The following is a 23,429-nucleotide window of genomic DNA, read 5'->3' on the forward strand; positions in this document are numbered from 1 at the left end:
GGTCCATCGTGCCCAGAGACTGCAGGAGCTGCTGCCCAGGGATAACACGGGTACTCAGAGCAGATGGAGTGTCTTTGGTGCTGGCACGAGCCCGAGCCCAGAGGCCAGCTGGGGCTAGGGGCAATCTGCTTGACATTTTCTCTCTCCTATAGCAGCCGCCGTTGCCATGCCGTTGCCGCCGTTGCCATGCTGTTGTCGCCGTTGCCAGGCTACGCCGAGGGTGTCAGAAGAGGATGTTCAGTTGCTTGGAGGATGAGCAGATTAGAGACGAGGCTGGGGTGATGCCCCGGCAGCCAAATCCCACCTCCCTGCATGGCTTCCTGGGATGGCACATCACCCCGACAGGGTGACGTGACCCCAGAGGGGCCAGGCGGTGACGGAGGTGTTGCTGCCCTTGAGAGCTGCCTCTGAGGCTCGATGACAGCTCCGACCAGACTCTGCCTCTCGCCCTTGGTCACCCCTCAGCCATGACCCGATACTCTCTTGTGACCCTCTGAAGACCAAGAAACTCCTCTGGGACTTGGCTCAAGTGCCCTGCTCATCACGGCTCCCGCTGGCCACCGCGTCCCCGGGAACAGCTCTTGGCCTTGCCAGCGCTTCCCAGGTATTGCTCACCCTTCAGGCTCTGTTGCAGCATCAGGCAGGAGTGGCCCTGCAGCAGCTTCATATGTCTGCGGTGGTGTTTCAGCACCCGGATTTGTAATGCCATCAAACAAAGAAGCCAGGATTATTTGACAAGCCCTGCTGAAAGCGTGGGTCTAATGTCATGGTGACTGGTGCTGAGTTATCTCCCCCTCCTTAGCTCCTTTTCTGCAGGGTCTTGGACCATGTTCCTGTTCCTGTAGCCCGTAGGTGTTAGACTGATGGGCCCATACCTGACTTCATCCCGACTCCTCTGACGATAATAAATGCATTTCAGCTCTGCCACTCATCTACACCATTAAAGCAAGCCAGACACATCCTTGTTAGCTCATTTGTGGACTCCTGGATACAAGTTATTTAAAAATGGATTAAAAATGATCCTCTCTTTAGCAAACATCCTCTTAGGCTGGACAGGGGTGGAGAGTACATGCGTTCCTCAGTGAAGTGGTGGTGGGCCTGGCTCTGCTTCCAGGCTCACACAGCTTGAAACAGCGGCTGGTTTGGGATGTTTCTGCCTGAGCTGTGTTGCAAAACCTTTGCAGAGCAAGGAGAAGAGTTGCAACCTGAAGGCCAAAGAGACAGGATGGGCCAGCCAATGTTTCAGTAGCATCCCTGGCTCCTGGTGCTTGACTTGCTCTTCTCCATCCTGCTGTTGGCCCCCAAAACATGAGGTGACCCAGGGAATTAGGCTTGGTACCCATCAGCTGTGCAAGCTGGTCGAATGGCTCAGGCTATGGGGTCCCTTCCTTCTCAAGGGAAGGGATCCAGCCTCAGAGGATGCTGAGTGCCTGGATCTCAACATCCTTTCCTCCTGCCTTGGATTTCTGTCACACTCCGGCTGCTCAAACGAGAGCGCTGCTGGGCCAGGTGGGGGCTTGGAAGAAACACTGCACAGCGGGGGCATTTTATCACCTTCCTCTCCCTGCTGTTAGAAGAGCTTTGTAGGCACCAAGGCGAATTCCTGTGAGCCCCACGTCCCCCCACAGGTGTCCTGACCGCGGGAGCAGTGTGGTCTGTCTGCAGCCACTCAGCTGGCCTCAGCATGAGCAGCACAGCCCCACAGAGAGCAGAAATAGCTCCTGCAAATACCCTGCTGTCTGGCTGCCTGCGTGTCGCGGCAGGGCAGGGCCGAGGCTGTGCATGGGCTTGCCCCGTGCAGGCAGCCGCGGGACATTTTTGCATGTATGGGTCCCTTCAGGGCAGACTGGGGCCACTCCATCACTTTGTGCAGGCTTTGTGCCACAGCAGGGCTCTCCTGCCTGCCGGTTTCTCTGCTCCAGGCCATGCTGGTGGCCCTTTTACACCTTAGCACCATTATCTCTGCACAGGGATCCCTCCTGCAATATGGACCCGCTCAGGGCATCCTGCATTTAGAGGCATGGTCCCTTTGGCTGGGATTTTGGACAGAGGTGCTGGCTGATCTGTAGTGCTTATGGCAGGTCTCCAAGCCAGAGTCCAGAGGTGGTGGCTATCAGATTGGGGCCAGGACAGGACACCCCTTTGGCTGGAAATCTCTTCTTGCCTTGGCAAAGGTGTGCTGGGAGCAGTCCCGCAGCTCTCAGGCCTCTTTTCCCCAGCCCGGTACCTGGTGTCCATGCACCTGTGGTGGGTGCTGCCAAACCAGCCCACCCAGCCTCCACTTTCCCTCTATCCGTCTCCTTCTGATCCCCCTCTCGCCACCCCCGCGCTCCAGCCTAAATAATTCCTCCTCTGCCTGGCTGTTTGCAAGCTCCGTATTTGCAGACTGCTCTCATGTCCTTCCCTTAGTCATCGCTCAGCCAAGCTAGACAGATATAGCAGCGCCTCGCGAAGCAATCACGCCAGCCCCCAGCTCGTTTCACTGCTGATCTCCGACTGCCTTCTGGGTAACGAGGTGCCAAGCACTGAATATTAAGGGCCTCATCCTTTACTACCCTCACCAGTGCTCTGCCAACGGAGAGGGACAGCAAGTGCCTAACTCTGCTGCCCAGGCGCAGGGAGCAAGCAGCTTGACTGCGCACTGCTGGGGCTCGCGGAGGGCTGGGACAAGTGCCAGTCTCTTCCCAGGAGGGGCTGCTTTGCTGTCCCGGCCTCTGGCATGGGCTGGTGGGTAAAACTGGATAGGCTGTGCATCTCCAGTCAGCTTGTGGCTCCAAGGCCTGCAAGCTAGGTGTCTCTGTCAATGCCAAGCATTGCACTGGCTTTCTGGGCTGGCTCTGACCCAGCTCTGCGCTTTCCAGGTATCCTGGCTGCCTTCCTCCTTCCCTGGCCAGCCAGGGTGTTTTGGTCCCACGGGGCTCCCAGATGAGTCCAGAGCCTGGACTGGTGCCCTGTTACCGGTGTCCTATCACATGCCTTGTGCAAGTGCCCCTGACACAGGGGTCTCCAAAGGCAGAGGGAACCGCAGGCGCTGGCCTTGCCTTCATTGCGGTGCGAGGAGGACGCTGCCAGCTCTCAACCTGGCCCCAGCCCCAATGTAGTGCAGGAGGCGATCAGGCCCCAGTTGGGCCGAGCACTGCAGCCTTTCAGAGCTGTCTGCAACCCCGGGGGTGAATCCCAGACTGGGAGGGGAGGCTGGGGCGTGTGGTAACGTGCACGGTGGCATGCAGGGCATCACGCAGCTGCCCACCCTTGTGACCCAGAGGAGCTAGCACAGTCTGCTCCAATGCCAGCAGTGGGGCTTGGACCTGCACCACCAAAATGAAAAGGCAGGACCTTTGACTGGCACCAAATCATTTCCCTCCTATAGCGGCTGCTTTAGGAGCGATCCAGGTGCAGGTGGCTGCGGAGATGGGAAATGGCTGGGCACAGCGCATGGGAGCCCAGGGCCATGGCCACCATCCTCTGTGCCACCTCCTGGTCCCCCTGAGCAGCCAGGGCAATAGGAGCAGGAAGGTGCAGAGGGCATGGAGGGAGGCACCCAGGACTCTTGGTGCCATCATGTGCTCCCGGATGACCATATGCTGATTCAGGAGAGGTCCTGGACCCCCTGCTTGGCGGCTGCATCACTTGCTCTGTGGCTGCCTCCATCTAAGCCATAGCAGGGACCAAGATGCTTCCCATGCCCAGCGCCGCGCCGTGCCTCCTCCTCGCCCCAGCACCGCTCCTGCCACCCGCTCTCTGCCAGGCACAGTGTGGGCACCTCGTGTCCCCGTGCCTGGCTGTGCCGGCGGCAGCCGTGGGAAGGAAAGCGGGAGCGGGGCGGGCGAGCGCATAGGGAACAGAAGGAGGCGTCTGGCAGCCCGGCGCTGTGTCAGGGCCACCGGCCGGCAGTGCGGGGGAGGCGGAAGCTGGCAGCACGGATAACGCTGGAGGAAAGTGGCGCATGGCCCCGCAGCGTGGGCTCCCGCGGGCGGCCCAGGATCAGCGCGTCCTTGCTGCACGCCAGGGCGTGAAACCTTGGGGCCAGGGTGCCTGGGGGATGTGTCCCAAAGAAGCAGCTCACCTTGCTGCTCCTGTCCCTCTGTGGGGGGAGATGCTGGTGGGAGATGCTGTTCTCTGCGGTCCTGTGCTCAGCTCCTGTACGGCTCGCTCCAGCCCTCCCCACGCACCCAAGCAGCACGTGGCCGGTCCCAGCGGGTGCCCCGCAACCTGGTGGGCATTGCTGTCCCTAACGCAGCTCCTGGTGCCCGACTGCATTTCCATTGCCAGAGCATCCTCTGCTGCTCTGCGATGGTGCCTGGATCGGTGGCCCCCACAGCTGCCCAGCACCGCAGAGGTGCCCTGATGGCCTTGGGGAGGGCAGCTGGGCTCAGGGACAGGCAGCAAGAGTGGGCACACCCTGGTCCCTTGCTGTCCCCATTCCCAGCACTGGCACAGCTGCCTTCTCCCACTGCCCACACAGGGGACAGGGCAGTGAAGGAGGATCTTCCCTCCCAGGCATTTTGAGTCTCCAAAACCATGTCTGGTCCTCAGCTGGGATAGAAAGTTGAGCTCCTGGCTGGTTTCAGCAGAGTGAATGTGCCAAATGTGTAGCAGGGTTCAGAGCCACCAACCTGCGATGGACTTCAGCCCCTTCAAACTACTGTGACCTGTTTTTTCATACATCCCCCATCTGTTTCTGTACCACTTCCACAGAAGTCAAGCCAAAGACCACCTACAGACACAGGATGACCATCCAGAGAGGATGGGGCAGGCAAAGAGCCGCTCACTTCTAAGGGGGTACTTGGCAGACCCAAGAGGGTCTGATCAGGGTACAGGATGCCACAGCACCACTGAGTAGTCACCCGTCAAGGAGCCAGATGGAGCAGGGGGTGAGCAGGGGAGCGACATTAATACTTTGAGGTCCCTGAAATCCCCTGAACTGCTGCCCCACGTGATGCTTAGGCCCCACTGGGTGCAGCTATTCCCCCCACCCATCCTGCCCCAGGATGGGGACCCACAGCTCTCACCTCTCCCCATGCGGGGAGGGATGCTGAAACCCACAGTGCAGCACCCAAACCATGGTGTCCTGACCCAGACAGTGCCCCTGGGGACACTGTCCTTTCCCAGGGTGGGAAGGGGCTCCCGGGGACAGCCCTAGGGTCCTGCCATGCTGGGATGTGCCTGCTTGTGCTGGGGCTGCCATGTCCACCCTGTGCTCAGAGCTGTTGCAGGGAGCCTGGGATGGGAAGAGGAATGGACACACAGCTGGCAGGGTGATGCCAGCCCCGTCTGCTCCATCAGGACCCCCTCGTGGCATGCTTTTGGCCCCGGCTGGCTATGCCAGGGCTGTGCCTCCATCGCTGGTGCTGCAGCCGGGGATGGTGTGCAGGTGTGCAGGTCTGGAAGTGGCACCGGGTGCTCCCGGGCGCAGTGCAGGGGCGACACCCTGTGGCCACCTCTCTGCTGCAATGGGGGCTTCGCCCTGGCCCCTCGCCTCCCACTGCAGCCCCCGTGTCCTCCAGCCCAATCGAGGGTCTCCCTGGAGGGCACTGCTGCTGTCAGGACCGCGGCCGAGCTCATGACCTGCCCTGTCTGTCGTGGTAAGGTCATTCAAGGAAATATCAGCTGAGGTCCCAGAGCCACCTGTGCCTCCCCAATGCTCCCCTTCCCATGTGCGCTGTTACTGCCTCCCCGCGAGCTGCCTCCCTGCCTGCTCCGACAGGGGAGAGCAGCCCGGAGCAACCCAAGGAAGGTCCTACCATGAGGTAGGGGAGGGGATGGACGGTTGGGGCCATCAGGCGACAACACCTCTGGGAGCTGTCACCCTCACTGTCACACACTGCCTGGGGAACCCTGCTTTGCTGCTCAGAAGCCCCTGACTGGCCCTGTGGCAGGGCTGAGATGACACACTGACATCTCACACTGTGTCCGCAGCGATGGCCTGGTGCCACAGCCTGCAATGAGGCTGTCTCAGCCCACTGGGTCACCTCTGTCCACCCCTGTGTCCACATGGCTCGTCAAGCATGTCCCGAGGGGGTGCTGACTCTGGTGTGGGGCATGCCGCGGTCACCTCGTGCTGGGTGCTCTGGATCTGCTGGCACCTGAGCAACCCTGGGGCACATGGAGCAGGCAGGTGCCCCAGCTTGTATGAGGGCCCTATCCTGCACTTGGGGGTGCTGGGCTGAGCACCCACCTTCCCTGCAAGCTGAGGTTTTTGGGGTGGCGTGGCAGCCTGGTGCAATGGCTGTGCGCCCCAGCAGAGGGTGCATCCTCCCCGCAGAGCAGGGTGCTGCTCTCCCCCAGACCCTGGCACAGCACCCAGGGTGCTGGGGTCCCCGTGGGAGAGTCCTCTGGAGAGCATAGACACCCTGAGGCAGGCAGGGTGGGCAGTGCAAAGTGCTCCAGCACCAGCCAGGTGGCAGGACTGCTTGGGCAAAGCTGCCTGGAGCAGCTGGTAGGGTTGAAGGACCAAGGAGCTGCACTGCTGCCATCACTAAAGCATGAACTTACCACTCCTGGGATATCCTTACCATGGGGTGCAGCCGCATGGGAGAGGTGGGAGCAGGGTCAGCAAAGGGGGTCCTGCTCCAGCCTCAAATCCCACCAGAGCACTAGACACTTTGGTGTGGGGCCTCCAGGGCTGTGATGGAGAGGTTTGCACTGGCATTTGGGTGGTTTGCACCGGCATTTGGGGCAGGTTTGCAGGCTGCTGCAAGGGCGCATTCCCCCTCCTGGCCCAGCCGGGGTCCCCAGGCACAGGGTGGGCAGAGGGCGACAGCTAAGCGATACTGCAGCAGCCCCCTGCCCATTCCCCCGCTGCTGCCTCCCACACCTGCCTCGCTGCCCGTGCTGGAGACACAGTGTGAGCTCTGCCCCCCGGCAGGCTCTTGCTGGGGACCTGCAGCTGCGGCCGGGCAGCTGGTGCGATGGTGGAGGCAGTGCAGCCCTGTGGGCTGTGGGCCAGCCCGGCCAGCTGCGGCACTTGTTAGCTGGCTCCCTGGGGACACCAGCCGTCTGCGTCCCCTGGCAGGGATGCTGCAAGGGGGTGGGCGGAGGAGGCGGGAGCCAGGGGAGCTGCCTGTGCCTTGTCCCCAGGGTCTGAGCGCAGGGAGAGGGGCTGGAGCCATGTCTCTGCACGGCTGCTGGACCCACCACCCCCTGCCCTGCACCCTGCTGTGGGAGCCCCTGCCCCATATGCATGGGGACAGCACAGCTGCAATGGCAGAGCGCCTGCTGGGCTGGTGGATGGCGCCTCCGGAGTGGACCCACATGTCCTGTGTGCCTGCTTCGTGGTCTTCCCAGGCTGGAAAGAAGAAAGAGCTGGGAGCTGCTCCGGTGCCCAGCCTGGCAGGGAGCCAGGACAGAGCCCAGCCGGCTGAGCGAGGTGAGACCAGATGCCCAGCGGGTATGGCGGTGTGTGCATGCCACATCTGAGACCTGCCAAGCTCATTTCACATCTGCCAGCACAGAAGTGCTGAGTACCTCCTTGCTCTTTGCTGAATATGGATGGTCCTTGGCCTGGGGAGCTGGGGGAACTGGTTTTAGTGGCGCATGTCCAAGGTACCTGTAGATCCTGTGGGGTGCTCAAAGCATGGATTTAGGGTGCAGGCAGCGGGCGCTTCCCACCCAAGGGCCCCCCAGACCAGTCTGCACTCTATTGCAGTCTAGCCCAGTTTTCACCAGCTGGAGCATTAACACAGCAATGAATATCATCTCCTCAGGCAAGTGCTTTCCCGGCACAGCTGGGACTTCCCCACACACTGGCAGAGCACATGGCATCTCGCACCTGAGGTGCCCTTGCTTTAGGCTCCTAAACCACCAGCCGGCTCCTAATCCCGCAGGTTGTCTGTCCTCTTCCTCAAGGTGGATGAGTTCCCCTTCCAGGAGCTTTAACAGCTACTATGGCTTTCCAGGGCCTGAAACTCCCGCTGCTCCCCAGGCCTGATCTTCTGCATGGGACCAGCTGGAAACCGCTGCTGTGCTCTGGTCCCAATTGCAGCCTCTCTGACTTGGGAACAACAGCTGTGGGAATCGGCTGTAATATCCAAGTCACCCACTCCATGTGGCTGAGTTCACCCCTTGTACACTCGCCACCAGCCAGCCTCCTGCGCCAAAGAAACCCTGCAGGTGATGGGAGCTGCCTCCCTTGGACATTGCCTTTCCCTGCTTAGCATCAGGGTGTGGGGAACCTGCTAATGGGACTGTTTTACACACAAGCACATGCTTCATGCAGGGAAAATTGCAGCTTTGCTCTCCCGCACTGGATCATCTTCTCATTGCAGAGCTAACATGGGCCTCCTTGATGGGTCTAGAGCTAAGTGGGATGGCCCCAGAGAGAAATCCTGCTCACAGAAGCAGGGCTTCACCCATGCACAGAGCTGTGTTGCATGAGCTGGAGTGTGAAAAGAGCATGCAAAGGTCAGCTTTTAGCAAAAAGTCCCTCTGTCATGAACCTTAGTACAGGCACTGCGTGTGTCTCGCTCAGGAGCTCAGGGCAGGAGCAGCAGGCACAGAACTGGGACTCGAGCGAGGACCACAAGCATCTTGGTGACCTGGGAGACCCTACGCATGCCAGGTCAGCACAGCATGGCTGTGGCCAGCCACGGGACAGCCTTCCTGCCCTCTCCGCCCCCTCCTGCCCTCCCTCACTCTGTAATAGCCCTCCTAATTCCCCCTAGGATCCTGGGTTTGCTGGCAGCCTGGTTCCCCGGCATCAGTAGCAGCAGCTGCAGCTTTTCCTGGATGCTCGGTGGATGTTGCTACCCCTGGAGGTGTCTCCCAGCCATGGGGACTCATGTCTGAGATACCTCTTCCCAGGGACCCTTCGTATCCTAGGCCTTGGGGCTGTTTTCAAGTCTCCCAGCTCTGCTGCGAAAAAACTGAAGATACAGGATGCAACCTTGAGATTGCCGAGTGTGGAGCCGAGTCTGTGAGAGCTGGTGAGAGCCTGCAGGGTCCTGAGTGCGTCTCCCACAGAGGCAAGGGAGAAGTTTCCCTCACAAGCTGGGGATGGTCCATTCACATTCAATAAACCTGCCAGACTTCTGCCCATGAGCCTGGTGACTGCAGCGGTGGCCAGGGCTCAGGGGACACAAGGCAGAGGCGAAGCCCACCAGATGGGACAGGGACCTGAGCCCAAAACTTCAGCGAGGCGGCAGTGGGGACCCCAGCAGTCCCCTGGGAAGTAGCCCTGCGCGGCTCTGGAGCAGCCGGCTGGGCTGGCAGGATATGTGGCCCGGAAGAACGGCAGCTGGAGGGAGTTGGACACTGCTGTTTAATGGACGCTTCTCAGTACAGGGCTGACGTTACGACGCACACGGCCCCCGCCGCATCTTCGCTCCGGCCACTGCTCCAGCCAGCTGTCTCAGACCCACTGTCTGAAACGTCCCCCTGGCCCAGCACCGCGCGAGGCCGCAAGCCCGGTGCGAAACATGGCCGGGGTGGTGGGGGCAGGCACCATGGGGCGTTCAGCAGCGGAGCATCTCCTGATATGGCACCCCGTCTCTGCGAGCCCCGGGCACCCCAGGGTGCTGAGCAGAGAGAGGCTGAGAGCGCCGCGGGGCCACAGGTCAGAGGGGATGGGGACAGCCACTTGCAGCCATGCTGCCCAGGCATCCAAACCCCTGGCACGCACGCAGCAAGGTCTCCAGCAGTGCCCATCCTCCGTGCGCTGGCTGAGCACGGAGCTGCCCTCACTTCTCCCCGTGCCCGGGCTTCCATTTCTGATGGGGCTGAGCCAGTGCTGGCTTTGGGCCTCGGGGCGTCGCTGCCGTGGGGCGCGGGCACTTGGGCGGGAAGCATGCTTTGCTGCCCCGCAGTGACGTGGGAGGCTGGCTCAGGTCTCCCCACAGCGCCACCCCACACTCTGCTTCCTCCCCAGCTCCCGCCTGCACCCATGGCACCCCACTTCTCCCTGGGTGCAGAACCCTCTGTCCCGGGGCACAAATCCTGCCGGGAACCAGCTCCTGATTCCAGTACCAATGCTGCAGGATGGTCTGTGGAAACCAGGGGCTGGCCCCACAGCGGGGTCTGGGGGTACCCCAGAGCGTCCCCTGCCCCACACACCAGGGCCGGCCCCACAACAGGGTCTGGGGGCACCCCGAACATCCCCTGCCCCACACACCAAGGCCGGCCCCATGGCAGGACTTGGGAGCACCCTGGGGCGTCCCTTGCCCCACACACTGAGGCCAGCCCCACAGCAGGGTCTGGGGGGATCCCAGGGTATCCCCCGCCCCACACACCAGGGCTGGCCCCATGGCAGGGCCTGGGGCAGCCCCTGTGCCCCGGGTCCTGGGGCCGTGGAGTCACTCCTTGCCCCTCACCAGTGGGGCCCAGGAGGAACCAGCTCTGCTTTCCCCCAGCCAATCAGAGACCAGGATGCTCAGGGGCTGCTCCCACTCAAGCCTTCATCAGCCAATCAGAGACTAGAACACACTGGGGCTGGCCCCCCGACCTCCTTCATCCAATCAGAGCCCAGCACCTGCTGGGCCCCACCCCATGCAGGCCTCTCTCAGCCAATCCGAAGCGAGCCAGGGAGGGCGGGGACGTCACGGCTGCTTCCCCGCCAGCCAATGGGCAGCCGGCGTCCCCTGGGGCAGGTGTTGGGGCGCGGCGTGGGGTTGGTGGGCGGGGCAAGGGAGTGGTCTCCCCTCCAGCCAATGGGGGCACGGGGCAGGTTGCCGTGGCGACGCGAGCGGGAAGGAGCGGGGTGGGGTGCAGTGGGGGGAGGCCCCGCCAGGCAAGATGGCACCGTGGTGGCGCACGGCGGCGGGGCACGCGGGGCCGCCCTCACCGGGGCGGCGCTACGCCGGCGGCTTCAGGTGGACGGCGGCGCTGTTGGGGCGGGCGGCCAGGATGTAGGCGACGTTCTCCCGCAGGAAGGTTGGCCAGTCGATGGGCCTGTGGGGCCGGCCGTGGCGTCAGCGACTGCCGCCCGGCCCCACCGCCCCCCGGCTCGCCCCCCGGCTTCCCCCCATAAATCAGCGCCTCTTGCTAAGCCTCTGTTTCTCCTGGAAAATGGGGGCATCCTCCCCGCCACCCTGGGGCATGCGGGGCAGAGGCAGGTCTCTGGTGGGGTGTGTGGCCCACCATCATCCTGGAATGGCCCTAGGTCCTGCCCACACCCCACAGTGCCCAGGACGCCCCATAGCCAGCCTCACCTGGCCTCCTCCTGCTCCGTGGCCAGCAGGGACTTCTCCTGGCTCTTGCTGCTGCCGCTGCTGGCAGGGCTGCTCTCAGACATGGGTCCTACGTGGCTGATGCTGCAGGGAAGAGCGAGGGCAGTGCTCTTTGTGGGCAGAGCGGATCCCACTGCTGCAACGTGCCCACCCCAAACAGCCGGGGGGAAGAGGGTGCTTCAGGCCGTGGAGAAGGAGACTCCATGGGGAGAGGTAAAGGCGGAGAAGGGGCACCTATTCCTATGCTGAGCTCTTGCAAGGATGCGGGAGCTCTGCTGGACTCTTCCCAGCAAGGGGGACAAAAAGCACACCCACAAAAGCAGGCTGTGGAAGTGCATGTCTGAGCTGCCCTGGGTAGAGGCGCCCCGTGGGTCTCTGTCTGCTTACCTGACGTTGTGTCCCCTTACCTGACGTTGCAGGATGGCGTTTCCTTCTGGTGCTTCCGGAACCAGGTATGCTGGGCCTTGTGGCACTCGCTCTCCCCGATGAAGCCGTCGCTGTCCTGGTCGAGGGCCAGGAAGGCCATGCGCGCCCGCTCCCGCTCCTTGGCTGTCAGCAGCCGCAGCAGGGAGTTCTGGGGGGTGGAGAGGGGAAAGGGGAGTGCTCGTGCCAAGGCAGAGGGCCTGGGCATGGGGAACCTCCTGCTGACCGCAGGACAGCTCCAGCCCCACCAGTGCCCAAGCTATTCACCTTCCCATGCCCCAGCTGGAGAAAGCCACCGCCAGCCAGGTGGCTGGGGGACCTGTCCAATGGGTCATAAGCCTGCTGCCGGGTCAAGGTTGACTTGCAATCAATACCTGCTAGCAACCAGCTCCTTTCTGGTCCCTTGGCAGGGAGCTGGCCCCCAACCCCTGTGTGCTGTCACAGTACCTGTGGCCGGAGTTTCTGCAGCAGCTGGATGGACTCGTGGGAGAGGAAGTCCGGCCACTCGATGTGCCCCTTCTTGTCGGGGTCCAGGGCAGAGAACTGCAGGGCAGCCCGCTCCTCCTGGGCCTCTCCCATGGGCCTCTCGAACTGCTGCTTATGCACCAGGTGCTTGTAGTGCAGGAAGTCGTCCAGAGTCAGGCAGGTGTCTGCAGAACCAAGCCAGGCACCCATCAGTGTGCCTGCGTGATGCCTCAGGACTGGGGCCTGCCTCCCCAAACCACCCTGCCTTCCAGAGAACCTCCTGTGGATCTCGGCAGGTGGAGAGTGAGCATCACCCACACCTTGGGAGATCCCAGTGATGGGGCTCTAAGCACTGCCAAGGGAAAGGATGGAGAGAGCAGCTCTTGGGGGGTCTGAAGCTACCCCATGCCTGGCCTGAGGCTGGGGACACAAAGCAGGGTGGTTCTCAGAGGCATGGCAACTTGGGGCATCCCTTCCATCAGCCTCAAAGTGATGGGGAGAGCTCCTCTCCTCTTGCCTTTCTCCAGGCCCCTGGGAGTACCACACACCCTCCCTCTCCCCCCATCTCCCTCCTTCCCCTTCCTTCCTTCCCTGCTTCCTCTAGCACTAATGGGGGACCCCACAGGCTGCCATCTTTAGCAGAGCTTTTACCTTCTGCCAGTCAGGGGAGCAGCAACACCTCCACCCTGGAGCGGCAGTGCCCAGCCCAGGGGCCGGGACTGTGTAAGGGGGAGAGCGAGGGCTCAGCCTGTCCCGCCACGGGGAGGGTCCGCACCTGGAATGATCTTGCACTGCTGCAAGGTCTCCATCAGGCTGTACATCTCTTCCTCTGTCAGCAGGAGATTGAGGTTGTCCTGGGGTGGGGAAGGGAAGTTGTGGGAGAAATGCATGGGAAGGCATTAGCACCCAGCCTTCCTGCAGCACCAGGACGTGGAGACACTCCCCTTGCCTCATCCCTGCAGGAGCGGCGTTCCCCCAAGCCTCTCTGGCTCTCCCCTATGCCCAAATTGCCCCATGAATTTATTGCCAGCGTGCAAGGGTTGCCGTCCTCTTTCCATGCATGTGGATGGATGAACTGGGGCTTTTCATGTGGGCACATGGCTGTATCCACATGTGTTCGAACACGTGGATGTGGTCATGCACAGAGGCACAGTGCGCTGTGTCAGGGTGCGTGTTTCAGAGGTGAAGCACAGTGCCACAGGGCAGATAGCGGCAGCTGAGCTGCAGAATGGGTTTCTGGACATCTGAGCCTGGGAAGTGAGAGCTGCCTGCAGGGGTGGGTGCTTGGGTGTAGCACCATGAGGCGCCATCCCAGGTTTGCATCACCCAGAGATGCTGCAGTGTGGTTGCTTCACACTGCCAGCATTTGGGCGTGATTCCAGCTCTGCCACAGCTCCTTGCATGCCCAGCGGCATGTCCCATGGTGCCACCATGCGCTAGTGGCATGTCGGTGCAGTCGGAGGAAGAGAGGCTCAGGGGAGGGCGTGGGGGGGCTCTGCACCTCAAGCAGTGGAGACATGAGGTCAATCCCCATGGGGCTGCCTGCACTGAGGTGTTAATGGGGGGACATTTTCTAGTGGACTCTGAGTTCCTGAACAACCCAGAGGCAGATGGAGGTGGTCCCTGGGGAGAGATTTGGCCTGAAAGCTGCTGGCTGGAGCTGCTTGAAACTCTCCATTGCTTTCCCTGAAGGGAAGTTCCCCTGCCTCCTCAGGGCCTCTTGCCAAGGTGCTGGGGGGCTGGCTGCAGGTGAGGGTGCCAGAGTGGGGACGTGGCAAAGGGTCGGTGTCCCCTGTCCTCTGGCAGCTCCATGTCAGGCCAAGATGGGCTGCAGGAGGAGCCAAAGAGCAGCAGGTGCCCCATCACCCTGGACTAGGCCATGATGTGGGAGTCTGCTTGTGCCTGCTGTGGGCATACCTCCCCAGGGAGCAGCCACTGCTCCCAGTGCAGCCTCCGTGCCCTGCCCTGCACCCACGGAGCAGAAGCCCTTGCACCTCCTGCCCCAGGCACTTACACAGTAGTTGCAGCTCCAGCCTGTCTCAGTGTGCGCGGTCTCTGTCACCTCCACGGCGCTGTCGTTCTGCAGGTAGCCCATGCGGCGCAGGCAGCCATCGTGGTATACCCGGCTGCAGATGCGGCAGGGGAAGAGGCTCTCGGCTGTCCACACCTCACAGATCTCACACATCTCATCATTGAGGACCTGGGGAGTGGTGGGTAGCTCTGTCTCAGTACCATGGGGACGCTCAGAGAGGCAGCATGGACAGAAAGGCTGATTTCTCAATGTGGGGGGCTCAGGGCACCGTGGAGCAGTGCCTCTCGGGTGACTTACTGGCTGTGTAGGCTTGGAGGGGGGTGGATGGGCTGGCAGGAAAGGATGGACAGGTGAGTGGGTAGGGCTGGCTGGGCTGTGGGATTGTAGGTTGGATAGCATTCAGGGTTTAGGTGTGGATGGATGGGTAGGGCTGTAGGTGTGGAGGGATGGGCAGGGTTGTAGGTGTGGAGGCAAGGGTAGTGTTGTAGGTGTGGAGGGGTGGGTAGTGTTGTAGGTGTGGAGAGGTGGGTAGGTCGTAGGTACAGAGAGGTGGGTAGGGTTGTAGAAGTGGAGGGTTGGGTGGGGTTGTAGGCTGGCTGGATCGTAGGGCTGTGTGGATGACCCCATAGATCAGATGTTCCTTCCCTCTTCCTCAAAGCTGGAGCTGTCTGTGCCCAGCAGTAACCCCTCCTCTCTCCTCGCCTCCTAGGCACCCCAGGGTACCTCCAGGGCATATCTGACCAGGGCTAAAGCCCAGTTGCACCCACCTCCCTGAATGGCATCTCCTGCCCTCCCAGCTGCCTGGTCCTGCCCCTGGAGAGGGAGCACTCCTGCCTCCCAGGCCCTGCCCTGCCGGGCCATCTCCCTGCCAGCCGAACCTGGCCATGCTGCACCACTCAGAGGAGCTTCTCTGTGCCTAGGCAGGCTGTCGCTGCCCGGTGGGTGCTAGGGACACTTGGAGATCCCCTGGGCTGCTGTGTCTGCTCTCCCTTGCACATGTTCACCCTGGCCTTGTCCCTCTTGCCCCATCTCTGTGCTCCGGCTGGAGCTGGCACTGGGTGCTCGCCTGCTCCCGTTGCTCCAGGCTGATGTCCGGTGGCTCATCATCGTGCAGCTCCCGTGTGGGCCGGATGAAGGCAGGTGGTGTGAACCTGTTGGCCCGGTCAAACTCCTCTGGCTCCACTCCCCGGCCGTCCCGCAGCCGTTCCCATGCTGCCTTGCTGGTGCTGCTCTCCTCTGGCTGGGAGGGGCCTGCAGGTGCCTCGTCCTCTCCCTCTTGCACTGTCTGCTCCAGCGTCCCCCGGCGCGAACCCTCGGCCTCTGCCCGCCGCCGCGTTGATGGCTGATCTTTCAGCCCGTCTTTAAAGGCTGACACTGCCAAGCTGACCTTCTGCACCTTCTCCACCGTCTGCCGCCTTGACATAAGCACCCCCATGGCTCTGCAAAGAGGAGGAAGGAGTCAACTGCTAATGCCTTGGGGTGCAGCGCTGGTCCCCGCTCCTGGGGCACTGAGCTTTGTCCCTGGCCCAGATGTGTGTAACGTGTGTTACAGCTGTATTGAGCACAGCTCGGGGCAGGGAGAAACGGGGTCCTTGGCAGCTGGTGCGCTGGAATCACTCACAGGTGTATGAGGACCTGTGGGGGGATTGTGCTGAACCCATGGGGCGACTTGGCCGTGGAGGGTCTGAATGTTTTGGTGGTGGTGGGGAATAGCAAACAGGGACAGGTTTCAGGCACCCTGCCAACCCCATCTTTGTTCTGCAGACTCCATCTTAACAAAAAGCACTTCCAGCATCCTGGGCCCTGCTGTAATCCTGCCCCTCTGCTTGCATCCCCTTTCTCCCTTGGAGAAACGCCTCTTTGGCCAACCAGGGGTGAGAAACAGGGGCCATCCTCACAGCAGCTCTGCCCAGGGCCAGGGTGTACATGGGCCAGCACTGCTGGTCTCTTACCCTCCCCAAATTTCCCTTGTCTCCCTAGTCTCTCTCCTCCTCACAGGGAGTGCGTGCGTGCATGTGCATGTGTGCGTGTGTGCGTGTGTGCGTGCGTGCGTGCGTGCGTGTGTGTGTGTGTGTGTGTTGCTGCTCTGACTGCTAGGCATCGTGGGTCGGAGCTGGCTTGTAGCAAGCAGCTGGGTGGGGAGGCTGTGCCAGCCATAGGGGAGCTGTAAAGATGCTGGGGTGGAAGGGGAGCAGTGCATGGGCCTGGAGGTGTCTGAGGGAAGAGAAGCGGCCTTTGGGTGCAGGACTGAGATGTATCTGAGGTAAAACAGAGGGTAACGGCAGCAAAAATAGCAGGTTGGGCTGTGTCTCAATACAGGTGGGCATGATCCTGGGCTGGAGAAGGGCTGAAGCTGGAGAGAAGTAGGGTTTGCTCTCCAGTGATGGGGGGCACAGCATCACCCCATTCATGTGCCAGCACTGGCCTGTCTGAGGTTGCTTTGCGGAAGATGCTGCAGCCAAGAGGAGCTCCCAGGCCATGCCCAGGGGCAAGTGGGTGGCACTCGGTGGCCGTGCAAGAGAGGACATCAGAGCAGCGATCTCCTGGCCTCTCCAGCCTGGCCAACATGCCGAGGCAGGGAAGTCCCCAGGTAGGGGGATAATTAGCAGCACATGTGCGCACGCTGGGATTTCATGGCCACAGGACTACACAGCGCTGCAGGCACTGCTGTGGCAGGGAGCCTCAGCACGGTAATTACTGCTACCCCACATCAGCGACACCAAGCAGAGCGTGCTGGCAGGCAGCGGCTGCAGGCCTTCAGTCATCCCTAAGCCAGCTGATTCGGGAGTCTTAATGGCCAGCAATGGCTGTTGTGAGTTTGCCAAGCCCTCCCGGCTGGGCAAACACAGCCCCGCGCGGCGCCCACGCACACAAATGTCCAAGACGCATGGAAACACACAGACACGCTGGCTTCCCCATGCGCCGAAATGGCCACGTAATACCCAGCGGCTCTGGCACCTGTTTGCAGATGCACGACCACATGCTCGCGCTTTCTTGCCTGGTTGCCCCCCACATTAACATCTTGCCATCCATCCCCCGTGCACAGATGCTGGCTCTATTCTCGTGCACACACACAAACACACGCACATGCAAACCCAAACACTGCCTCAAACACACGCCTGTGACTTCCCAGCCCCCCACGCGGGGGGCCATCTGCACACACCTTCGCACACGTGGAGCCGGGTGTGCAACACGTGTGCCCCATCCTGCGCGCAGTGGGGCACATACGTGTACGGGCACAGCCGGAGAGCCGTGCTGCGGGGCTCGGCGCACACCCCCATGGCGGTGACGCTCGCACACGTGTCTCGGCGGCGTGCACGCGCAGGTGGGAGCATTCACACCTCCACGGGCACCTGTTGACTCCTGCACCTGGCTCAGGGGGTGCCTGGCACGCTGCGGCTGCCTGGGCTTTTCAAAGGTGGGAGCGGGGAAGAGCTGGGAGGCACGTGTACAAGCCACAGCACCAGCATCTCTGTGGCTGTGCCAGCAGGAGAGGAAGACGCCCTGGGTGCCTCTGCCTCCTTGCAGTGTCAGCCACCCCCTGTCTGGGCTGCTCAGGACTGCAGCGGGCTGTGGGCAGGATTGGCTCTTGCTCAGGGCAGTGTTGCAAGCCACCAAGCTGGGGGGTGCAGCAGGGAGGACCCCACGGCACTGCCTTTGCAGGTCCCTGTGTCACCAAAGGCCCCCAGCCATGCTGAGTGTGCCCATGCACATGTCCCACGGTCCAGCCCCGCCGGCGCTGAGCAGCCCGTGTTCGCAGCGTGGACGTGCCGCTGCCCGGTGCCCTTGCTGGAAGAGCCCAGCCCGTCTCTGCCTCTCCAGTCCCTGATGACTGTCCTGTCCCAAGGCTGCCCTGAGTACGTCCTGCTACAGCCAGTGCCACCAGCTGCTGTGCGCCCTGCATAGAGGCCTTCACACTCCTGTCACAGCTTGTGCCTGTCCTCAGCTCTGCTGGCCTCCCTCGCCCTGTTAGTGCCTCACAGCTGGACCCTGGTCACTGCTCCTCTGCCTTCACCCCCTGCTCTCCCTCAGCCATCTTTGCCTTATGGCCCTGGCAGGGAAACCCCCCATATCTAGGAGCTGCAAGGCCTGGGTCTCCCTCTCCATCGCCCCGGTCAGACCCTGCTGCCCTGCCACAGGGCTGAGGCTTCCCAGATATCCCCAGACCTGCTCTGCTCTCTCCAGGCCGCGCCAGCCTCCCCTTCCACCGTGCCCTGGCTGGCCTGTTTGCCATGCCTGGGGGGGGGGCCTCACCCCCACGCAGAGCCCTGTGCTGCTCAAGACTCCTGGGTCCTGCTGCTGCCCACTCCGTGAGACACTGGGGGGGCCACAGGGAGCAGCAGCGGTGCCAAGCCAGAGGCATGGGGAAAGCAGGCACCATAGCAGCCCGGATACCTCCTGTCTGCGCGTTGGCCGCATCCTGCCAGCCGCAGCAGCCAAGCAGCTCCAGCATCCCCAAGCATCCCGGGGGAAGGTGTCGCCGTTGCTATTTGTGGCCGCCCTCCCTGGCACCTGGCTCTGGTGTGGTGGCAGTCTGGGATCCGGTGCCACCACCCAGCTCGCCTTGGCATGAGGCACCACGGCCTCGACCTTGTTGCCTGCTGCAAACATGGGGCCTATTTTTAGGTCACCCCTGTCGAGGAGCTAAATCTGGGCACAGGCTCCAAACCGCTGGGTCTGCAGAGCCCTGCCAGTGCAGGGGGTTGTTGCAGCAGGTCTGGGGCATCTTCTCACCCCCCTGGCCTTCCCCTGCCTCCACTTCCCCTGGCCCAGTGCTCCGCTGCCTCCATCCGCCGGGCAGCGCTGCTTCCCCCTGCTCTTCTGATGGGGAAATGCTCCTCCTTGCTTCAGCCCTGGAGCAAAACAAGGAGCTAAAAACCACTTAGCCTGCTTCATCATCCCTGCACTAATGGGCCCAGCTTTCCCAGTCCCCCGGAGTGCTCTGTGTGGGGAAACCGAGGCACGGAGGCCTCCCAGGAGGAAATGCTGGGGCTGGGGGGTGTCCTGCCTTGGCGGGGGGAAACAGGGGCACCAGCGGGATGGGGCTGGTGTCGACAAGGCAGGGTGCACCCCCAGGTCCCAGGGCGGCGGGTGCGGGGGCACGTGCTACGGTGCAGCGGGGAGCGCGGGGTGGGTGTTATGGCCCTGCCAGGCGCGTGGGGTGCGGATGTTGTGGCGGCTGCGCGTGCCGGGGGGGTGTTGCCGCGGCTGTGGGCGCAGTGTGGTGGGTTACCGCGGCTGCGAGTGTGGGGTGGGTGTTGCAGCGGCTGGGAGCGTGGGGTGGGTGTGTTACACTTTGGCTGTGGGTGCAGGGCTGTGCTTCAGCTGAAAGTGCAGGCGGGTGTTACGGCCTGGCTGCGTGTGCAGGGTGGGTTGTTGCAGCGGCTGTGGGGGCAGGGCAGGTGGTTGTGGTGGATGTGGGTGCAGGGTAGTTTTTGCAGCGGTTATGGGTGCAGTGTGGGTTGTTGCAGTGGTTGTGGGTGCAGTGTGTGTTGTGGTGGTAGTTACGGGTGCAGGGTAGTTTTTTGCAGTGGTTGTGGGTCACACACCGCACCGCACACACGCACGCATGCACTCGCACACACACACGGACGAAGCGGGGAGCTTGTGACTGGGGCTGAGCAGGGCAGGCAGTTGTGGTGGCTGTGGGTGCAGTGTGTGTTGTGGCAGTGGTTATGGGTGCAGGGTAGTTTTTTGCAGCATTTACGGGTGCAGGGCGGGTTGGTGCAGCAGCTGTGGGTGCAGTGTGGTTGCTGCAGCTATGGGTGTAGGATGGATGTGTTGCGGAGGCCATAGGTTGTTGTAGCGCTGGGCAGCAACACAGCCAGCTCGTGGTACCAGTGGGTCCAGAGGGCTGGCTGGTGCCTCCCTCCCTGCCCCACTGCTCAGCCGCGCCCGCCTGCCCCATAGCGCATCCTTGGTGCAGAGCCAGGGGAGCAAAGTGAGGGCAAACAGGTGCTTGGCCTAGTGAAGCAGCGAGCTGGGTGCTGCCGCCCTCCTTGCCCGTCGTTGCGGGGCCGGAGCAGTACCTGGGCTGGCGGGGGGATGCGCCCGGTACCCCTGCCCGCACTGGCTTTGCCTCCCCACGGGACTGGCTCACTGCGATTGCACTCCAGCTCCATGCCGGGCAGCTGGGCACGGCCTCCTCGGCACGACCTGCAGCCCGGGAGACAATGGCGGGAGGGCTGGGTGGCAGCGGGGCACGAGGGCGGCCGGGTGGTGAGTGTCCGGAGGGATGTGGGGGGGCACAGCAGGCGGGAATGGTGGTATCCGGAGGGGATCCCCAGCGATCATGCGGCACCACCTTGCCCCCTCCCGCGGGCAGCGCCGGGGCCAGGGTGCTGCCGGGCTGCTGCTGGGAGGTGACCCGGGTACAGCGGGTGACAGGGGTCTGCCGCTGGCAGCACCCTCCCCATCCTCTGCAGGGGGCTCGCGGGGTGTCTGTCATGTCCCCTCTCCCAGGGACCCCGAGCCGGTGGCCGCTCGCCCACCCGGCTCAGGCTGCCCATCCTGCCGCGCCGGGGTGGATTTTATAGGTGTGTCGCACGTTTCCGTCTCCCGGAGAGGGATGAAAATGCCATGACAGCAGCGTCCCTTCCCCTGCAGCATGCACAGCTCCCGCCCAGCTCCTCGCTCCTCCTGTCCATCTCCCTCCCCAGGGTTCTGGGGACCAGCAGCACCTTCCCACGCCGTCCACGTCCCCCCTCCTGGCACCCCATCCCTGGAGCCCAAGCCCCCCTCCGCGGCACCCCGGGGCGGTGGGGCGACCCACCCATGGGTGTTGCAGAGTGACCCACCCTGCGCACCAGGCAAAGAGCTCACGGCGGTGCAAAGCCACTTACCAGGGTCAGGGTCCAGCTCGGGAGTGCGCGTGCCCTAGAGAGCCACCTCCACGCTGCCCATCGCAGCCGCGGCTCCCGCCACCTCCTCTTCACCCGCGCTCACCGCATCCCTGGCCGCGCTGGGCGCCCCACGTCCGAACCCCCTCAGGGCGATGGAGAGGCGAGGCTGGTACCCGGGGAGCCAGAGCAGCGCGCTCGCTGTTGAAGGATGCAGGAGACGGCGAGATGCTGGGAGCGGATGCCTGTGTCTAGCGCGCGTGCACACACACACCGCACACACGCACGCATGCACTCGCACACACACACGGGCGAAGCGGGGAGCTTGTGACTGGGGCTGAGCAGATGCAGCCTGGTTTGCTGTCCCTGTACCAATTGCTGCCTGAGCCGTGTTAAACAGCTTGCTGAGACGAAGCATTTTTTTTTTTTTTTTAACCAGTCTGACGTTGGCTGGGAGATACCAATAAAAGCTTTCTCTGCATCTCCTGCAGCCCTGGGGCTCGGCTGCCTTTCTCAGAGACAACCTCAAGGACTGCCTAGCTGGGGCTGCCCCTGTGGAGGAGCGGGGCAGGCAAGGAGCCCCCTGCCACCCTGTGGGGTCTGCCCCAGACCCAGCGCCCCAGCCGCAGGCTGCCTGCAGCCGCTTTAACCTGCAGCCAGTCGTCGTGGAGCAGGATGCTCCTGGCTGAACACAGTGCAGGGCACCGAGCGCAATGCAGCGCCTGGGGTTTCGGCTCTCCCGGGCCCTTGGGCTGATGCCCTCGGGGCTGCCTCTGAATCCTGGCAGGCGTCACAGGTGGATCGAGCCCGGGGTGGTCTTTTCTGCTGTGCTGCCCGGGCCCGCGCCGGGCTGGGGACCCCACAGAGATGCGTGGGAGGTGATGGAGCTGGAGGGGGGGATGCCGGGCTGAAGAGGATGGGGGGGGTCTTCTGCCTCACACCAGAGGTGCAGCCCTAAAGCACCTCTTTGCAGGTGAGATGTCCTCACCAATATGAGGCCCTGGCTGCCCCACACCAGCCCGGCAGAGATGGTCATTCAGCCCCACTGATGCCCTCCTGGGATGGGGCACAGCTGGCTGAGGGGGCTGTGCTTTCCTGTTTCAGAGCTGGGGATGAGTTAGGGTGCAACGAAGCCCATCCAGGAGCAGCTTGCAGTCAGCCCTGGGGTTAACGGTGAAGCAAGACGCCTGGGCACCGAGCCTCCCTAGACCTGCAGGAGTTGAGCCCAGTCCCCCACCTCTTGGGTTAGCTGCAGGCTGCCACCGAACTTCTGCTACAGAGCCTTCCTGCTCCCCCGGATCTCAGCCACGAGTGTGCTGAGACTCTCTGCAACTCCTGTCACTCACGAGCAAGGGGCTGGGAAGGGACAGACAGGACGTTGCACCAGGACCTGAGTGAGTGCAGAGCCCTTTTCCGCTTTGGGTGGAGGTGTGCAAAACCAGGCTCTAGGCAGAATTTGTCTGCTTTCTGCTTGTGGCTGTCAGTCCTCTCCTGCCTTGCTCTGTTCACCGTGCGTGGAGCCTTGCAGGGAGCTTCCAGTCGCCCCAGCCCTGACCCGGGGTGCCTCGCTTTGCTGAATCTTTACCCTAGGATGCATCCTTTTAGGGCAAGCGACATGCTGCTTTCTTCGGCCTGGTGACCCTGGTAGAGAGGTGCCAGGATGCACGTGCGGGGAGGGGACTGGAGAAGGGGGAGGTGAGCCATAAACGCGGTCAGCGACAAGCATCTCCGCAGACAAGTCCTGGCCCCAGAGGACCGGGGAAAGGGGGAGGCAGCGGAGGAGGACCTTGCTGGGAGGCTGGGAAAGCTCTAAGTGCCTCTCCAGGGAGCGTCCTGACCTGGCAGGCCTGTGGCTGAGTGCAGCCGTTCCTTGAAAAGCACTGGCACGGAGCAGCGCCAGCCCTGCCAGGCCAGACTGCGGGTGCCTGCGGCGCTGCGGCCGTGCTGGCGGTGGGGCAGGAGGCTGGAGGGGAGCTGGTGTGTCCTCGGGTCCCCAGGATGTGGGTCCCCAGGGGATGCCTTGGACTCTGCAAGCCCCAGGGGTGGCAGAGATGGTGCCCAGTGTGGAGGCAGGAGAGACACTGTGGGGAGCGATGCCGGTGCTGAGCCGGTCGGGCACAGAGGGGTCGGCCCGGCAAGCTGCAGAGCCGGCTCCTGACTCTGCTCCCTGCCCCTCTCGGTGCCCACCAGCGGCTTTTCCACCCCGCTTCCCACCGGCCTGGCTGGCTGCACCAGACCCCTTCCCTGCTGCTCGGCCCAGCGCCCTGGGGGCTATCGGCACTGCGGCCGAATGCCCCAGTCCGGGGGGTGCAGATGCCCAACCCTGCTCTCCCCAAGGCAGTCAGGCCTCAAGCCTTCGGGGGTTTTGGAGCTTCGGGGGTCCCACTGCCATCTGCCCTGGTGCTGGTGCTGGCACTGCCTGGCAGACCGCTGGCACCCCAGCTGCCCTATTGCAGCCCCATTTGGGGTCTTCTGCTTGTTTGCCTAGTGACTGGGTGCAGCCAGGGA

At 62.8% G+C, this 23,429-nt stretch overlaps 1 protein-coding gene across 1 annotated transcript; it reads right to left on the minus strand.

Annotated features, from left to right (window-relative positions):
* Window positions 1-9,248: 9,248 nt before the first annotated feature.
* LOC112988017 (PHD finger protein 24) lies at window positions 9,249-21,276 on the minus strand. The gene is made up of 8 exons (XM_026108204.2): window positions 20,925-21,276; window positions 15,149-15,521; window positions 14,065-14,250; window positions 12,826-12,904; window positions 12,033-12,235; window positions 11,570-11,736; window positions 11,145-11,246; window positions 9,249-10,884 (listed from the first exon to the last, which is right to left on the minus strand). The coding sequence occupies exons 2-8, from the start codon at window positions 15,515-15,517 to the stop codon at window positions 10,788-10,790; spliced, it is 1,203 nt and encodes a 400-aa protein (XP_025963989.2). The 5' UTR covers window positions 15,518-15,521; window positions 20,925-21,276; the 3' UTR covers window positions 9,249-10,787.
* Window positions 21,277-23,429: the final 2,153 nt, after the last annotated feature.

This window comes from Dromaius novaehollandiae, chromosome Z (assembly GCF_036370855.1).
Source record: "Dromaius novaehollandiae isolate bDroNov1 chromosome Z, bDroNov1.hap1, whole genome shotgun sequence".
In the NCBI taxonomy this organism is placed as follows: Eukaryota; Metazoa; Chordata; class Aves; order Casuariiformes; family Dromaiidae; genus Dromaius; species Dromaius novaehollandiae.